Source organism: Dreissena polymorpha, chromosome 2 (genome assembly GCF_020536995.1).
Source record: "Dreissena polymorpha isolate Duluth1 chromosome 2, UMN_Dpol_1.0, whole genome shotgun sequence".
NCBI lineage: Eukaryota > Metazoa > Mollusca > Bivalvia > Myida > Dreissenidae > Dreissena > Dreissena polymorpha.
Window position 1 is genome coordinate 92,304,705 of NC_068356.1, and position 16,266 is coordinate 92,320,970.

The 16,266-nt window shown below is 34.0% G+C and overlaps 2 protein-coding genes across 9 annotated transcripts in view; one reads left to right on the forward strand and one right to left on the reverse strand.

Annotated features, from left to right (window-relative positions):
* LOC127868052 (rho GTPase-activating protein 24-like) overlaps nt 1–9,110 on the reverse strand; it is a 52,751-nt gene extending 43,641 nt beyond the window's left edge. For 5 of the 6 annotated variants that reach the window (XR_008043864.1, XM_052409629.1, XM_052409626.1 and 2 more), the window contains exon 1: nt 9,015–9,109. The gene's annotated coding sequence lies outside the window, so the exon portion shown is untranslated. Of the gene's footprint in view, nt 1–9,014 lie in introns of all 6 variants that reach the window. The other variant, XM_052409630.1, reaches the window with a different exon arrangement.
* A 163-nt stretch (nt 9,111–9,273) lies between these two features.
* LOC127868055 (stress-activated protein kinase JNK-like) overlaps nt 9,274–16,266 on the forward strand; it is a 35,588-nt gene continuing 28,595 nt past the window's right edge. For 2 of the 3 annotated variants that reach the window (XM_052409637.1, XM_052409634.1), the window contains exons 1-2: nt 9,274–9,427; nt 13,583–13,805. In XM_052409637.1, coding sequence (XP_052265597.1) covers nt 13,678–13,805 — 128 coding nt within the window. In that variant the 5' untranslated portion in view covers nt 9,274–9,427; nt 13,583–13,677. Of the gene's footprint in view, nt 9,428–13,371; nt 13,458–13,582; nt 13,806–16,266 lie in introns of those variants that run through there. The other variant, XM_052409635.1, reaches the window with a different exon arrangement.

Consider the following 16,266-nt stretch of genomic DNA (forward strand, 5'->3'; position numbering starts at 1 on the left):
GTTATTCGCTTCGCGGCAGCCATTTTGAACTACACCATTACATCAAAGGGGTGCAACAGGGCTCGCGCTGTCGTTCGCCATTTGAGCCATTTGCGAAAATATTGAGAATTTGGCTCAATAAAAATCTTATTTGCGAAAATGCGAAAATCTAGTAAAATTTCATTGAAAACATCCGCCATTTATATCGGACTGGTTTTCTATATTTGTCTCTTTGTTTTAATGAAAGTGTTCGCAATTCGAACAGTAAATGAAACCCGGTCTGTACCCGATTATGAGACATCGCTTGACCTTATTGTTATTGAAGTGCGCATGTTAGCTGGCCAATCAACATTGAGCTAGCTTACACATGAAATGACGTTGTCGAATGAAACGTGGGAATGGGAGGAGGTATCGGATAATATTGGGTCATTTATGCGCAGACACTGTATACTTTGAATACAAATTTAATATCGTCGTCTGCCTTCAAAATAGCGACTGGACGCTAAGTCGTATAAAGAGATTAGCAAATGAAAAAAAACAACTGACAATACCCGTAAATAAATATTTCTTAGCTGACCACTATTTATCTTTCCACCGCATATTTACCATATCTGAAGTAAAGAGTGGTAATTAAATAATTAGTTTTATGATGCTAATAGAGTCTATTACACCTTTCTGCCTATTGCCGAATTAAATTGAAAGGTGATAATTAATTTGTTTTTTACTCCCAAACTAGCCTTAATGACAGCAGCGTATTTTAATTAAAGAGATCATGAAAAACACAAGCGGTTTAATTGTATTTTAAGTTAAATTAAAGTATCGAGTTTGTAACACTTCGGAAAAGTAATTCATCTAGAGAACTATAAAAAGGGAAGTAACCATTTTGTCTTCTTATTACTTTATTATTATTATAATTATTATCGTCCTGAATATTGTCGAATTGAATTAAATGTGAAAACAAATAACAGCGTCTCTGCTTCTTTCTTTTGCAAGGGGCCCGTGTGTTATCGGTAACAATCAATGGTAATATAAACAATTGACAGAGATATTTATTATGCAACTGTCATGACAACAGCACTATAACACATCCCGATCAATATACTGGGGTATTACTGTGAAACAGATAGTTGACAACACAAAATTGATTTGCTATTTTCACAACACAAAAATATGTTGACAATTTTTTTCGGAAATGGACGATTTCGGACACTGATTTTTTAGTGCGTATTTTACTCGGATTTTCAATTTTTACCAATTAATTTTGACCAAACTCGGGGGTGCGTATTATACACGAGGGCGTATTATATTCGTGGATTTACAGTAATCAATACAAATTATTGACTCACTTACACATAAAAACTTTGAAGTGCTGAAAGATATTTTTTAATTAGTTTCAAAGAATATATTTTAGAATGGTTTAGCTTTCCCACTCAGAAGCAAAGTGAAAATGGCTTTGTGCAAACAGCATAGAACCACAACAGCCTGCGAGTAACTTGCAATCTGTTCAGGTTTTATGCTGTTTGCTGCTCATCAATATCTAGGTTTGGAGATGACCCTTAAAAACTTGAATCTAGTCGGCTAAAACACGGTATTGGTGCTGATTTGCATTTTTTTTATGTTATATCCATGGCTAAGAAAAAAATTACAAGATAGGAATTAATTCTAAAGGTCCACTACACTGGCATATACCCATCTTACTTTCCTGAAAATTTCAAGAGGCTAGTGCTACATGTTCTTGAGATATACCTTGAAACATGCTCTAAAAATGGCCTCTTTTTAGCGTTATGCAGTCTCACTCGAAAAAATCTATTGATTTAAATGAGAAATGCTCTTGATATCAGCAACAAATGATGCAAACATTGGTATAATCTTACACAGACTAGTATCCTGTACGATTTGCTGCTTGAATTAATGAAATAGGTAAAATATTATGGATTTTATAAGTAAAATACTACCAGCAGGGATTTTGTTTCAACACTAAAATTCAAACATATACTTATTGTTATACTCCAATTATTGGTACAAAATTTCAGTAAATTAAACTTGTATTAACATAAAAAATTCAGTTATGTATTAGGATAAGTACAAAACCCATTCAAACTACTAGATAAGCCGGGGTTTTAGCAATAATGATAGTTCATTGGTAAATCTTTTTATTTAAAATTCTGTAGTGTCTGTAACCATTGAGATTTATGTGGCAATAGTTTAGAAGTTTTTCCATGCAAAGTATAAATATTACATTTGCTAATGTGTATTTATGTCATGTCTAAGTTGGCTGAAACTTGCTTTGCTAAAATATTATCATTATTGAAAAAATACTACTTAGAATAAGTTACAGACACTACAAAAATGTGTAAAAAATGAAGAAAAAAATCCCTGTTCTATTTCTCATAAATATTTTGTTTTACTCATGAGAAAGTTCCATCTTTTATGTTGGAATGTTACATCATCCATTGTGCAATAGATTAATGTGCAAAAAAAGGTAATGCAAGACCTCTTGGGATGAAATATTGTAAGCATTCTTGTGGAATTATTTTATGAACAATTTATTTAGGAACAATATAACCTGATTTTCTTTTTCTAAAATGATTTATCTAAATATGTCTGTGTTCTTTACGATGATACAACCCTTTAATATGGAGAGAAGACAAGAACAAACCTCTTGTAATGACTCAGGTATGTATCTACCATTTTGATTATGCTAAGCTAAAATTCGTAGTGTCTGTAACCACTAACTTCCTTCTGTAAGCCTTAAACCTTTTTTGTTATATGTGAGTAAAATGAAACAAAATTGTATTTTGTATTACATTGCTGATGTCTAAGGTGCATTATTTAGACATTTTCTGTCTGAAATTAGAAATATTTATCATAATAATGTAAATAAATTGTCTTCATAGTGTTGCTTTCTATAAACTGGCATTTTTTCGATTAGCTCCTAGAATATGCAATTGGAAACATAGTTTTTTGCATTAAATATCATGAGAACAGTAAATCCAAACAAAACCATTTGAGAATTTACTGAGATCAGACACAATATCAGGGCTCACGCAACTGGGCGACTCGGGCGATAATATCGCCGCGGCTTCCCTGTAATCGCCCTGATCAAAAGCACCGGCGATAACCACTTCGCCCTAAAATCTGGCAATTATCATATCCGCAGCGCTATCAGAGTTGCTTCTGTTTATTACCAAATTCACGCCGTCATCAATCAACTGACCGAATCGACGAAACTCCGCCCCCTGGCGTAGTAAATTACCTATTGAAAATTAATAAGCAACCATTCACAGGGCTCGTCATACAGGTATTTGGCAGGGTTCTCTCCTGACTAACCAGAGCGTTGGTTACAAACTCCATTTCGGCTAATAGAAAACATGCAGACACCGGGCGAGACACTTTGTTAATTGATGACAATTATCGCATTCAATGTCGCCAAAACAATGTGGATTAAAAGAATGTCGGTCTCTAAGTATTAATTGTTCTTGGTAGACAGGTATGTATATTTTATGCTCCTCGCCCGTATCGTCCGTTTTTCAAACCGTGAAAACTTGCTTTTCGCGAGTAGTAGATGGCTTAAAATGGTCCAGGACGGGAAAAGATGAGTTGATGCCGACGAAAAGTGCGAGCCGTTAACGTATGTTCCCAATTATGACGAATCTTTATACTCATTATCTAGGTCTTGATCATTCTGAATCGAGAACTCGGACTGTTAACACAAAATTGAAATCTGAAATGTCTCTAACGAGTTGGTTACAGGGCGATTCGCCCAAACCAAGTTCGATGAAACATAAATTGTTTGAGATTGACTCTGAATCTAATTTGTGTGACACACCTAAAAGGAGTTTTTCTAAATCACTAGATCAGGCATCTTTTGACTGGTATGTTAAAGATGGTGAGGGACTTTGGCACTGTAAGTTGTGTCCAGATGCAAAATTTGACAATCAGTATGCTAAGGGTCATGAGATTCCTGCAAAAACCACAAATCATGGACGACATGCTGCATGTGAGCATATTTTACTATACTGTTTTGTTTCGCTTAAAGTGATATTATGCGCATATATCGAAAATAATACTTTAAGATACGCTGGCCGCAACGCTTGAAGTGATATTATGCGCATATAACAGTATATGCTATGTTTATAGGTGTCTATCGCAACCGGTGTTTATTTTTGGTGTTATCACTTCTTATACACTTATATTTGTTAATGCAGCATCAACATACTAAAACAATATCCCGGAAAGAAAAAAATAATGCATTTAATATCAAGCGTACTTTCGTTTGACAACTGATCATGTACGATGTAAATTTAGTTTTAGTGCAGATTCGTTCATACGGCACACGAACACTAACTCCGATCCTTATAAAAAAGACAGTTCCTCTCGGCTTAGAGGGCTGGGACAGTAATGTGAAATATCGAATATAATACTTTAAGATACGCTGGCCGAAACGCTTGGAGTGATATTATGCGCATATAACAGTATATGCTATGTTTATAGGTGTCTATCGCAACCGTAAATTTAGTTTAAGTTCAGATTCGTTCATACGACACACAAACACATATCGAATATAATACTTTAAGATACTGGCCTAAACGCATAAAACCCATTTTCGCATGACGCGGCTATGAAAGAGTGATTTAAATGTGTCGAAAAAAAATCTAGGTAGATCAATTCCCGCGTCGTTGCGGTAATGTTTGTTAAAGTTGTTATTGTCATGCAATTGTTGATTAAATCCAATGTTTTTGTTTTTTAATTGAATTGTTAACAAAGAGTCAGTTAAAGTCTTCGGAAAATTTGCACTCTGTGTGAATTGACAGTTTGACGTCATCAAAGGATAGCTGCTTCCTGTCTGAAGCAATAATGTGACAAATTTCTCGCCGACAAAATTGGCTTCCTTTGTCTAGCAATCAACATGCCGAACTAATCGTGTGTTTGTTCCTCATTGGTAATCGTCAAATTAAATAATAGCACGTGCATAGCTCCGCCTTCGAATCTTTTGCAGAGAACGGAGGTGGAGTTTAACGGTTAATTGAGTAAGTGTTTTACGAAAGTTGAGTTCCGATGTGCCGAAATTATTATGGCGGACGCCCGTGTTTACAAAATTCCTAAACGCATATATTGTAAATAACGGCAGTGTTTTATTAGATTATTTATACTATTTATCTACTTTAATATCGGGTTTGTTTAATATAATTAACATGTTAAACAATATTAATGCGTCACAGACTCGGAAATAAATTTGATGGGGTCGCAATTTTAGTGACGCTGATTTTCCTATTGTCTGTAACTTTTACCCGAAATAAATCTTGAGAAGTCCTTGAAAGTCCGCAAGCTGTACTATAAGTAAAAAAGTGCTTTTTGTACTGAGCTGAAGTGCTCAAATTGAAACATACATGTATATATTGAGTTTTATGCTTTGCTCTTGTGTCATATGTATGAACTGATAAATTAGTGCTTATAAAACTGATTTTTCAACATTATTTTCTTATGTTTTTATGCTTATATTTTTGTCAGTAATAAATTTATTAAAAGGAATTATTTTATTACTTTAGTTCATACACATTAACAGGTCATGGTTCACAATGGTCCATCGGTGATCTCAAAAGATCCACTTCTCCCTAAAACTGCCCCACTTCTCCCTCTCCAGAGCTTAGGGAGAAGTGACTTCTCCCAAAAATTGGAGTCTAGCTTGAGCCCTGAATATCAAACAGTTTGTTTTGATGGTCATATGGTTACAGACTCTACAATGCCTACACATTTAACTTATTATTGTTCATACTATCAAAGAGCATATGAAATCATTTTTAAAGCTAAAGTGATGAGTTTTAACCATGTCTGAAGTAACTTCTGTTTTTTACTTTGATCCAAATGGCTGCATTTAATCATTACCTTTGCTTATGAATGGATCAATGAAGACATACGCACTGTATGCTAAATACACTACATGTATATAAATTTACATTCGTATACTTTAATTAGTAGCAGAAACTTTGAAGAAAGGAAAATGAATTTTGTTTCCGTTCTTGTTTCAGGAAGCAAAGATAAATCAAGCAAAAAAGAAAAGATAAAATAAGACTTGGTTTGGCTGCATGAAGGTTAAGCATTGGGAGAACAAACGAAAATATGAGAAGCTAAAATACAACTATGATGCCTGCGTAGCTGCTAGGCTAGAGCAAAAGAATAGAATCAAAGGACATTTTAGTGCTTGCTTTGGAACAGAAGTCAGATTGAAATACATTTATTTTGTAAGTTAAGCAAATTTGGCCTGGAAGATATGACTGTTTACAGGAATCAATAGATGTCATCTTGTTTATAGTGCACAAGATCCAGAGATATTATTGAAAGTGGACTTCGCAAATTCAAATTCAGGGCAAACATTACTTAAAGCTTAAACAGGTGTGCAAATTCATATGAGATGCCAAACTCATAATGTACGATTAGTCTTCTTTGACTTGTATGTGCCCAGCACTGAAAATTGTCAAGCTTCACGTCTCCTGGAATGTGTTTTAACTAAAATTCTAACAGATCAAAAATCATTTGATATAATGTTCAAGTCACTGTTTTTATGTAAACTTGCTTTTATAGTGCATTTTTTCATGCTTTATGCCATTCTGCAACTGTTTTTGGAATCATAAATTTTGGTAGTGTCTGTAACCAAACTTATGAGCATGCAATTCTACCTTTTATGAAAACTTATGCTTTTTCAAACCAATTTCGTTTTGATTTATTTTGTTTGAATATACTTCCTGGTTTCAGACAAATGCCTAGTTAGCTATCTTGTGGGTCTATAATAAAAGTTATAGAAAAGTTTCTTGCTTGGTTCTCTTTTGGACTGATACCTGATTAATTAATGCTTTGATTTTTTTTTGTTAAGATAGAAATCACTTTTGGTTTTTTGCTTTATTTCAACAGTTTATAACCTGTAGTTGATGTTAAAGTGAAAATATCTGAAGTTTTGAAGTTCTGCTATGTTTTTCTTGCATGTTATATGACTAGTGTAGTGTCTGTAACTTGTATTATACCATAGGATGAAAATGTTAGATAAAAAATAATGCATGCATGATCAAATAAAATTCAACTTGATTTAAGTAGGGGATACCTTGAGCTTTAAAAATAACACCAAGGAAATGCTGTATCTACAATTTCATTTTTTTGAGTAAGTGAGACTACCTTCAGCACCAATACCGTGTTTTAGCCAAGTAAGAAAGGTCTTAAATTAAATAAAACTTTCTAAGAGCCTTACACATGCGTAAAAATAGGTATCTAAGTGGTAAAGGGTTAACCTAATTTATTACTTTGGAATATAAAAACAAAATGTTCCATTGAGCAACTTTCTTAATATATTTGTAAATGAATTCAGAATGTGAGATATTGACTCTTGTTCAACATATTTCCATCTATTTCTTTTGTCTGTTCATAGATAATATCTGCATTAGCAAATTATAGCAGTGCTCCAGCTAGGCCTAAATCGAAGGGCGCCGCGCCCTGCCCTCCCGAACCTCCGCCCTGCCCCCCCCCCCCCCCCCCGAACCTCCGCCCTGCCCCCCCTCCCCCCCTAAAAAAAAAAAATTTTTTTTTTTTTTTTTTTTACATATGATAATTCATTAATCTCTTAATACATTGTAATTAGTTTAATCCTCATTGTAGACATTATATTTGAATGGTTTAATAATAATGGGAATAATACAATTATTTATAACATATAAATTAACATGCAATAGGAAGCATTCCAGAAACACCCGCGCGCTCCAACGTGCCCTTTTCACAAAATACTGCGCGTCGAAAGTGCCCTTTTGACAAAATACTGCGCGTCGAAAGTGCCCTTTCGACAAAAAAGCCCCCCTGCCCTTTTCAAATCCTAGCTGGAGCACTGTATAGTGATGCTGAACATTGTGCTTTAGGTAATTTTGTATTTTTTCTATTTTAGTATCATTTTTCAACATTTCTTGTTTGTTTTATAGACTAATTCTTGTAAGTGATTTCTTTGTTTTGTGTGACCATATTAACATGGTTGTTTTATGCTTTTATAATGTAATTCTCTTGTGTGTTTATGTCTGATAGTAAATTATTGTCTGCAGCCAAACTTTTATTAACCAAAAAGGTCACCTGTTTGAATATCTATTTGTTTATACAAGCGCTAACCAAAAAAGATATCAACAAGAGATGTGTTTGTCAGAAACACAATGCCCCCTATTGCGCCGCTTTGAAGCCATAAATTTGACCTTGAAGGATAACCTTGACCTTTCACCACTTAAAACGTGCAGCTCCATGAGATTTACATGCATGCCAAATATCAAGTTGCTATCTTCAATATAAAAAAGTTATGACCAAACTTTAACAAAGGTTAAAGTTTTAGAAAAGAAAAATACAATGATATTTGACCTTTGACCTTGAAGGATGACCTTGACCTTGACTTTTCACCACTCAAATTGTGCAGCTTCGTGAGATCCACATGCATGCAAACATGTAGTTGCTATCTTCAATAATGCAAAAGTTATCAAACTTTAACCAAGGTTAAAGCTTTGGGGCGCAGTCACATCCAATGAATGAATAAATGAATGACAGACAGACAGGCAAAAAACAATATACCCCCGATCTTTCGATCCGGGGGCATAAAAAGTTATCTGCTAGATAAGAGTTATCCAGATTTATACAATTGGCTGCTGTTATTTATAGTATTTGTTATGCCAATCATTTTTGTACAAATCATGATGTTTAGTTAATGTTAATTTATATAACAAAAAATCCCAGTGTATTAAGAGTTTTTCAGTATACGTATAAATGTCAATTGTATTTCAAATTGCAGCTGCATCACATGTAAAATTATACTGTTCCATCAAACATTGTGACATAAGGTAATTCGTGACACAAAATTAATTCTCACAGAATCTATGTTAGAAAAAGGCTCAATTTTTATCAGATAAAAATCTTTTCTGTCGTAGTTACATTGACATTAAGTTAATAATGTCATTTACAGCAATTGCAAAATATGCAATTGCTTTAAATAAATAGATACAGTTGTTACTATCAATACATACCTGTAGCAACCGTATATGTTCTGTGTTTGGATGTTTAAAAACAAATATTTGTTGTTTTACTAGCTGTCATTTTTGCATATCTTACTTCCGGGTGTGCAGTACACAAAATTGAGTGACGTCACATTCAATTACAATATTTATAGAACTTTGAAATGCGATTACATGCTAATATTTTGGTAAAAATCGTGTTAAAATAAATAAAACTACGTATTTATGAATTTTATTTTTATTTTTGCAAATCTCGCTTGGTTTGCGATAATTAAACAAGTGCAACTTTCGATGACGTTTTTCTCACAGCACAAAATCTCCGACAAATTTTGACAGAAAAACACTGCGATATCAAACCTTTTTCGCAATATTATTGATAGGTGTCATCGTCAAAATAAATATTTTCGACGCTCTTCACATATCAGGTAAATACGTTGATCTTTAATTTACTCTTTCTTTGAAAACTTTTCTCTTAGTAAGGGGATTTCCATCGGCCTTGATTAATTTATTGACTAGTTTTTCTGTCAGTAATTCTTACAGTCATTTGTCCATCATCTTTTTTCCATATTTATTTTAGAAATAAGACGATGTACTAATGTTAGAACAAAACATTGATCCTACGGTGTATCTGTTGTGCCGAACCTACTGATTTTCCTGCCTACTGTACCCAAACAGTTTTGTGTTAAAATATTTTTATGTTAGCTAAATGAGTACATAGAAACTTTGGAAGTGAACAAATACAAATACATGTATAATTATGTTATATGTAAATCTACGGTGTGTTTTTTTAGACATAACAACAAAAAATGCATTTAAATAGGCATTGTTATGACAAAATTCTGGCTTATTTAGCTCCTAGTTGCAATAATTCAACTCTAAGCTTTATAGCCCAATGGGCTGCTTTGAGTTGCAATGTGCTCTCTCTTGTCCATGGGTGCAAAATGTTATCAACAATGCAAGGGTTAAGGAACACTGGAACTGCAAGAACTTATTAAAGTTTACCTATCTAAACCACAAACTTATCTAAATGGTACCATTAAAGCAAGAAATAATTGATTTTATTGACTTAGGTTTTGTTTTGTACGCTGTATCCACCATATTGGAAAATTGACCAAATATTGGTTAGGTCGCAGTACACCAATATTTTGCACGTCGGGTTATGTGCTCCAGCCTATAAAGTCGATAACGATGTGGTATTCGATACAGAATACACTGTTTTAAATTTAAACATAAACATGTCAGCGAGAAAAGTGTGTTGAAACATCGTCGTGTTTTTATAGGGTGCATGCAAAGGATAACATCCATAGGTTGCCATTCAGGTAAATTTAACATGTTTATGAAGTTTATTCATTATTTTCCTCAATTTGTCTCGAACATTGCTGTTAAGTGAAGCGCACGGATTCGCTGCGCTGAACTGCACCCATGCTGCGCTGAACTGCACCCATGTTTATGAAGAAAAGCAAAAATTATCAAAGGCTCTGTGAGTCCGTTTATCTAATTTAGCTCCCTGTAGTTATCTGTATCATGTACAATGGTTCTAATAATATCAGCACTTCTGATTGGCTGCTAAGATGTTTACTAAGAGCATGTGCTTGTTCTAAAAATAGTATAGCGGACAAACAAAACTCTGGCTGATGTTGTTCTTAAAATATTTTTATTAGCTCTGCTGTTTTGGGAGAAAACCAGAGGTATTGTCATAGCCAGCTCGTCGTGTCGTGTCGTCCGTTGTCTGCGTCGTGCTAAAACCTTAACATTTTGTTAACCTTTTGAACATCGGCTCTAAAACTAAAGTGCTTCCACCTACAACTTTCAGTGCTCCAGCTAGCAATAAATAGAGGGGTGCTGCGCCCCTCTAAAATTTGCTCCCTTAAAAAGCCCCTCTATTTTTCTGTCAAATGCCCTTTTGGTCTCTAAATTCCTGTTATCAGGCGGTATAAATCGCAAAAAAAAATCGACATGAATACACAGATAACACCCTTACTGGTACATGACTACCTGGGGCGTATCAAGTCAACACTTTGTGAACAAACAAGCCCCAAGGGCATGATTTGTTATCAGATCACTAATTAGCCTTTTGTTGCAGACGATAGTAACATGCTGTGAAAGATTATCTCTGAGGTCACGCTTGGTTAGGCACAATCACACTCAAATAATATTAAACTCAGCACTTTTGATTTTTTTTAACTTCTGAATTCTTTGGCTATGATTTTTAGTTTGCAAAAATAGTGATTTTTAATTCAAAGTACCTATTAAAATTTGAAAATGAATCATCTTTAATTTATGTGAATATGCGGTTAATTTTAAGTCTGAAATTACGACATGGAAAAACATATTTGTGTTTGGTTTTACTTCTGAACTTTAAAACACTGTCTGTCCTCAATCATGATGAATTTTAACATGAATAGGGGCAGACAGTTGTTATTTCAACAAATAAAGAGCTTGTTTGGAAGGAGGATTTATCACTCTGCAAGTAAAATGTAATTTTGATATTGTCATATATTTTCGCGACCTAACAAAACTGTCAACGTTGTTGACATTAGTTAAAATAACGTGTTGTAAAATAAATATATCCTATTATTAACAATAACAATGTTTCATTTTAATCTCCAGACTGGATGTTACTTCATGGTGACATTGATCATTGTTTAGACTTAAAATTTGTCACTATAGATTTTTGTTTTAATTAATATTATTATCGTGGACAAACATTGGCTCAAAGTTATTTAAAGCAACGAATTTAAGTAGTGACAGTCACAACTTTTTTTTAACCCAGTGAAACCCCTGAATTTATTTCATGTTTTCTTCGTTTCTTCTACAAGGCCACTGATGCTGAAACTGGAACCTGAATGATTAACATGCAGTTCAATGATAATAGGTGATAAAAAAACATCAAAATCCCTCCCCACACACACACCGAATAGAAATATGATATCTACATATCTCTTATGCGTGTTGTTGGATGCTAGCCCAAGTTGGTTATGAAATTGGCTACTAAGTTGTTTTCCTTAGCACCAATGTAGATATAGTAATATATTTATTATTATTGAGTTACACAAAATTAGGAACAGCAAACAATTGGTGAACTCATCCAATGCACTAATGTTTACAATTCATAAGTATATAGTATAACCAAAGTATATACTTATGTATATTTATAACCAAATGCCCTATTTTCCAAAATTACGCCTGAAATGTGCCCTTTTTGGGGAAACTCCGCTCTATTTTGAAAAGCTTGCTGGAGCACTGACTTTGAAACTTTATATGAAGATGCACCTTGATGAGTTCTACATGCCACACACATTTTTGGGTCACTAGGTCAAAGGTCAAGGTGACTGTGACCTCTTAAAAAAATTCTGACAAGCTTTCATTTAGGCCTAAAAAAAACAACATGTTTGTTTCAGGTTACCCGACCGACCGTGACAGTTTACCACCGACTGCAATTTTTTGTCTAAACAAAAATTAAAAAAACGCGTTTTACACTATTCGGCCGCGATTTAGATCGCAAATTTATTTATTAAAATAATTACATTCAAAACAATGAATTACCGGTAATTATGGACCAAATCGGCAGAGCTGCATTCACACATGTTAATCTCTTTTGTCCAAAGGGTGAAACACCGCAGACAGCAGTCTACACCATAGTTTAGTAGACATGCTATGTGTGTTTTCATAACGCCCAACACTTAATCCAGTTCCATCCAGATGTTCTCTTGAATCAGTATACAGTACGATTACTGTTTCAATAATTACTCAACTAAAAGACCTAACGATAAAGATCACCCTGGAATAAACATGACCTACTTTCCAATGTCAAATCTGTCAGAAAACCTCTCGCTGCCAGTATGAATAGATTTTTTGTAATGTCTTCAAACTCAGACTCTAACAGTGTTTGATTTTTTATTGTTTAATTGATTGTTTTAACAAAAATATCAGGGGGGTGCTTGAAAATAACTGTGACATTTATAATAATTTGATGTCTTAAGTATATATTTAAATTTTTATACATTATTGATTGTTACTTTTAATGGTATGTCAGATCTTTGTTTATTCATGTATTATTTAATATTAATGCTGTTTAACCTATTTACCACGGATCTACACAACTTAAAAATAAACAACAATGACGGACAGTGGTTTTATTTTTTTGTTTCTTCCGCATTTAAAATTGAAGGATTTTCATCTTAAAATGGCAATTATCCAATAAAATGAAGTGAAATGAGTTTGTCTTTTAAATCATTTATCTGATATATGAAGATGGTTTCTAGACTCAAGTGAGCATTCTTTAAGTACCGGTACTGCAAGACCACCGTGTTGTGGGCTGCTACTTACCAAGTCTTAGATAAGGTTTAAATCATAATTAAACCTCAGTGGTCCAACCAACAGACAGTTATCTCACCTGCCTGAACACTGATTTATTGACTGACATATTCTATAACCGAATTGTTTTACCTCATTGTATGTGTTTCTCATTGCATATTGGATATATGTTAATAAATATTTTTGCAGTATTTTTGCTATTTTTCTGTGAAGCAGTAGTTTATTATGTTGTTGTTTTAAGTTTTTTTTATTTAACTTTGCAGTTAGTTAAGACTGAGGTGCGAATTAGTGACCAAGGACACCAACTATGAAGCATTGACTTTTCTGCATTAAATCAACACCTCAAAAGTCATTCACAATGAGTCACTCAAGTGGGAAACACCCTTCGCAGTATGAGACCGTGGAGGTGGGAGATTCCACATTTACCATCCTGAAACGTTACCAAAACCTGCGACCTATTGGGTCTGGTGCTCAGGGAATCGTTTGGTGAGTTAATATTCTTCTTATGTCACCATTTTTTGCCCGCCCTGGCGGTCACTTATTTTCAAGGCTTACTCTGCCATTCGCCTAATTAGCCAATGGCTGCAAATAAGGAAATTTGGCTACAAAACTTTTTATTTGGCTACAAGGTTTTTTACATTATCAACCATAAAATATCCTAAATAATAAGAATTAAGACATAAAAAGGTAAATTTGGCTACATACAATTTGGAGCAAGAGGGAGCCATGATTTTCCTGATATGACTGAATTATAACTTTATATCCACTCTGATAATGCTAGACAGAGGCGTTTGATGTTTGGCATGTAATATTTATGTCGGTCCTCTTTCAAGTTTGTTATAATAATTGGATCAAAATTTGCCAACTGTGGGCTGCTGAACTTGTTTTCCTTATATTTGTACAGTGAAGACTTCAGAAAGCTTCTTCTTGGGTACTGCCATGCCCATACATTTAATATTTGACTTGTAACATTGTATGGTGGTCATCCCACCAAGTTCACATGAGTGAGATTTTTCCGCAGATCTGCGGTTTGCGAAACATAAATAGCATAATAATGTGTTGCAGTATGACTGATTCCCGGAGAATTTCATAAACAGCCGGATTTTGAAACCTCTCCGCCTATTACACTGGCAGCCATAATTATAGGCTTGCATAAGAATGTTTTTGTAACAAGCAATATCATCGGTTGTTGTTTCCTAAGCTTCCAATCAATTTCATTCTTAAAAAATGATTTGTTTTTTATTTGTTTATCCATTCACAGATGGTGTCATTCTGAAATTATTGCAAAAATGAACAGTTTTCACAAAATTTCTTAAGATCGACTGCCTGGGTACTGGTTATATTTGCACTGCAGATTCTGTGGTTAAGTTTCGTTAATTGAGGTCCATTAAAAAAACTGTCTGTCTGTCTGTCTGTCTGTCTGTCTGTCTGTCTGTCTGTCTGTCTGTCTGTCTGTCTGTCCCAAAACTTGAACCTTGGTTAAAGTTTTGCAATAACTTTTGCAATATTAAAGATAGCAACTTGATATTTGGCATGCATGTGTACAGTACAGGCAACGTGTACTTTGACAAACGCCACTCGTCGCGGTGTTCATTTTACGGTGTTCGCTTACCAAACGACCCCCGCGATGGGTGTTCAGATCAAATATTCGCGGGGGCCGTTTTCAATAAGGTGGACACCGCGAATCACCGCGGACCCATTATATCTACCGCGGTGTTCATCGTGTTCGCAAAAAAAAAATAATTAAATATAAACGTAAATTATTGATCCCTTTCATTTAAAGCGGGTATATACGTTGTTGTCAAATATTTATGAATTTATATAAAATGTGTAATAAACTTATTATATATATATTTAAATATAAATTAAAATAAAAGTTAAGAAGAACGTGTCGAAAAATGCGAAATAAGCCAGATATTTAATTCTGAAATTTAAAACGGCTGTACAGACGAATTCGCTAGCATGTAAACCATACATGTACGATAAGAATCTAAACTTAGTTTAACGGTTTATTTGAATTCCTGCAACGATATCTATTCATACGACACACGAACACTAACTCCGATCCTAATGCAAAGACGAATGCTTCGGTTATTGTAGGAAAATATGTACGTCACAATCGACTCGGGGCGCTAATTTGTCTTTGCTGCATTTTATGAAATTCGGCTTTAATGTGTAATTTTTCTTGCCTATTTTGTGTTATTGTAACATATTTTATCAATGTATTACAATTAAACACATATAAAAAATCGTATATACCCGCTTTAAGCGATAATGAATACAAGTAAATATAGTCTATTTTTATGTACATGCTGGTCGAAGGATATTTTAAGTATTTAACGTAATATTATGCGCATCTAACAATATATGCAATGTTTATAGGTGTCTATCACAACCGTCGGTTATTTTTTGGTGTTGTCACTTTACATAAACTTATATCTATGAATGCATCATCAACATTCTAAAACGATATCCCGGAAAAAAAAAAAAATCATTTGAATATCAATTGTACTTTCGTTATGATTAGGGGTACGATGTAAACCTAAATTTCATTTTAGTGCAGATTCATTCATACGACACAAAGACACAAATTTGTTTTACGGATCATTTCGGCTTAGAGGACTGAACTGTCATGAAAAATATTGAATATTATATTTTTTTATTTACCACTGGAAGCAAGACGAGTTGTAGATAATTTAAAGTGATGGGCATTTTGTTACTGTTGAATTGAGCTGAAAAGAAACGGGTGAAAACAATAAGTTATAATGAATGTGGTATCTGAAATTATCTACAACTCATCTTGTTACCGGTTGTTTATAAAAAAATTATATTATTTTCGATATGTTACATGACTCACCCATCCCTCTAACCTGAAATGATCCGTAAAACCAAATTGTGTCATTGTGTGGTATGAAAGAATCTGCATGAAAACTACATTTAGACTCGC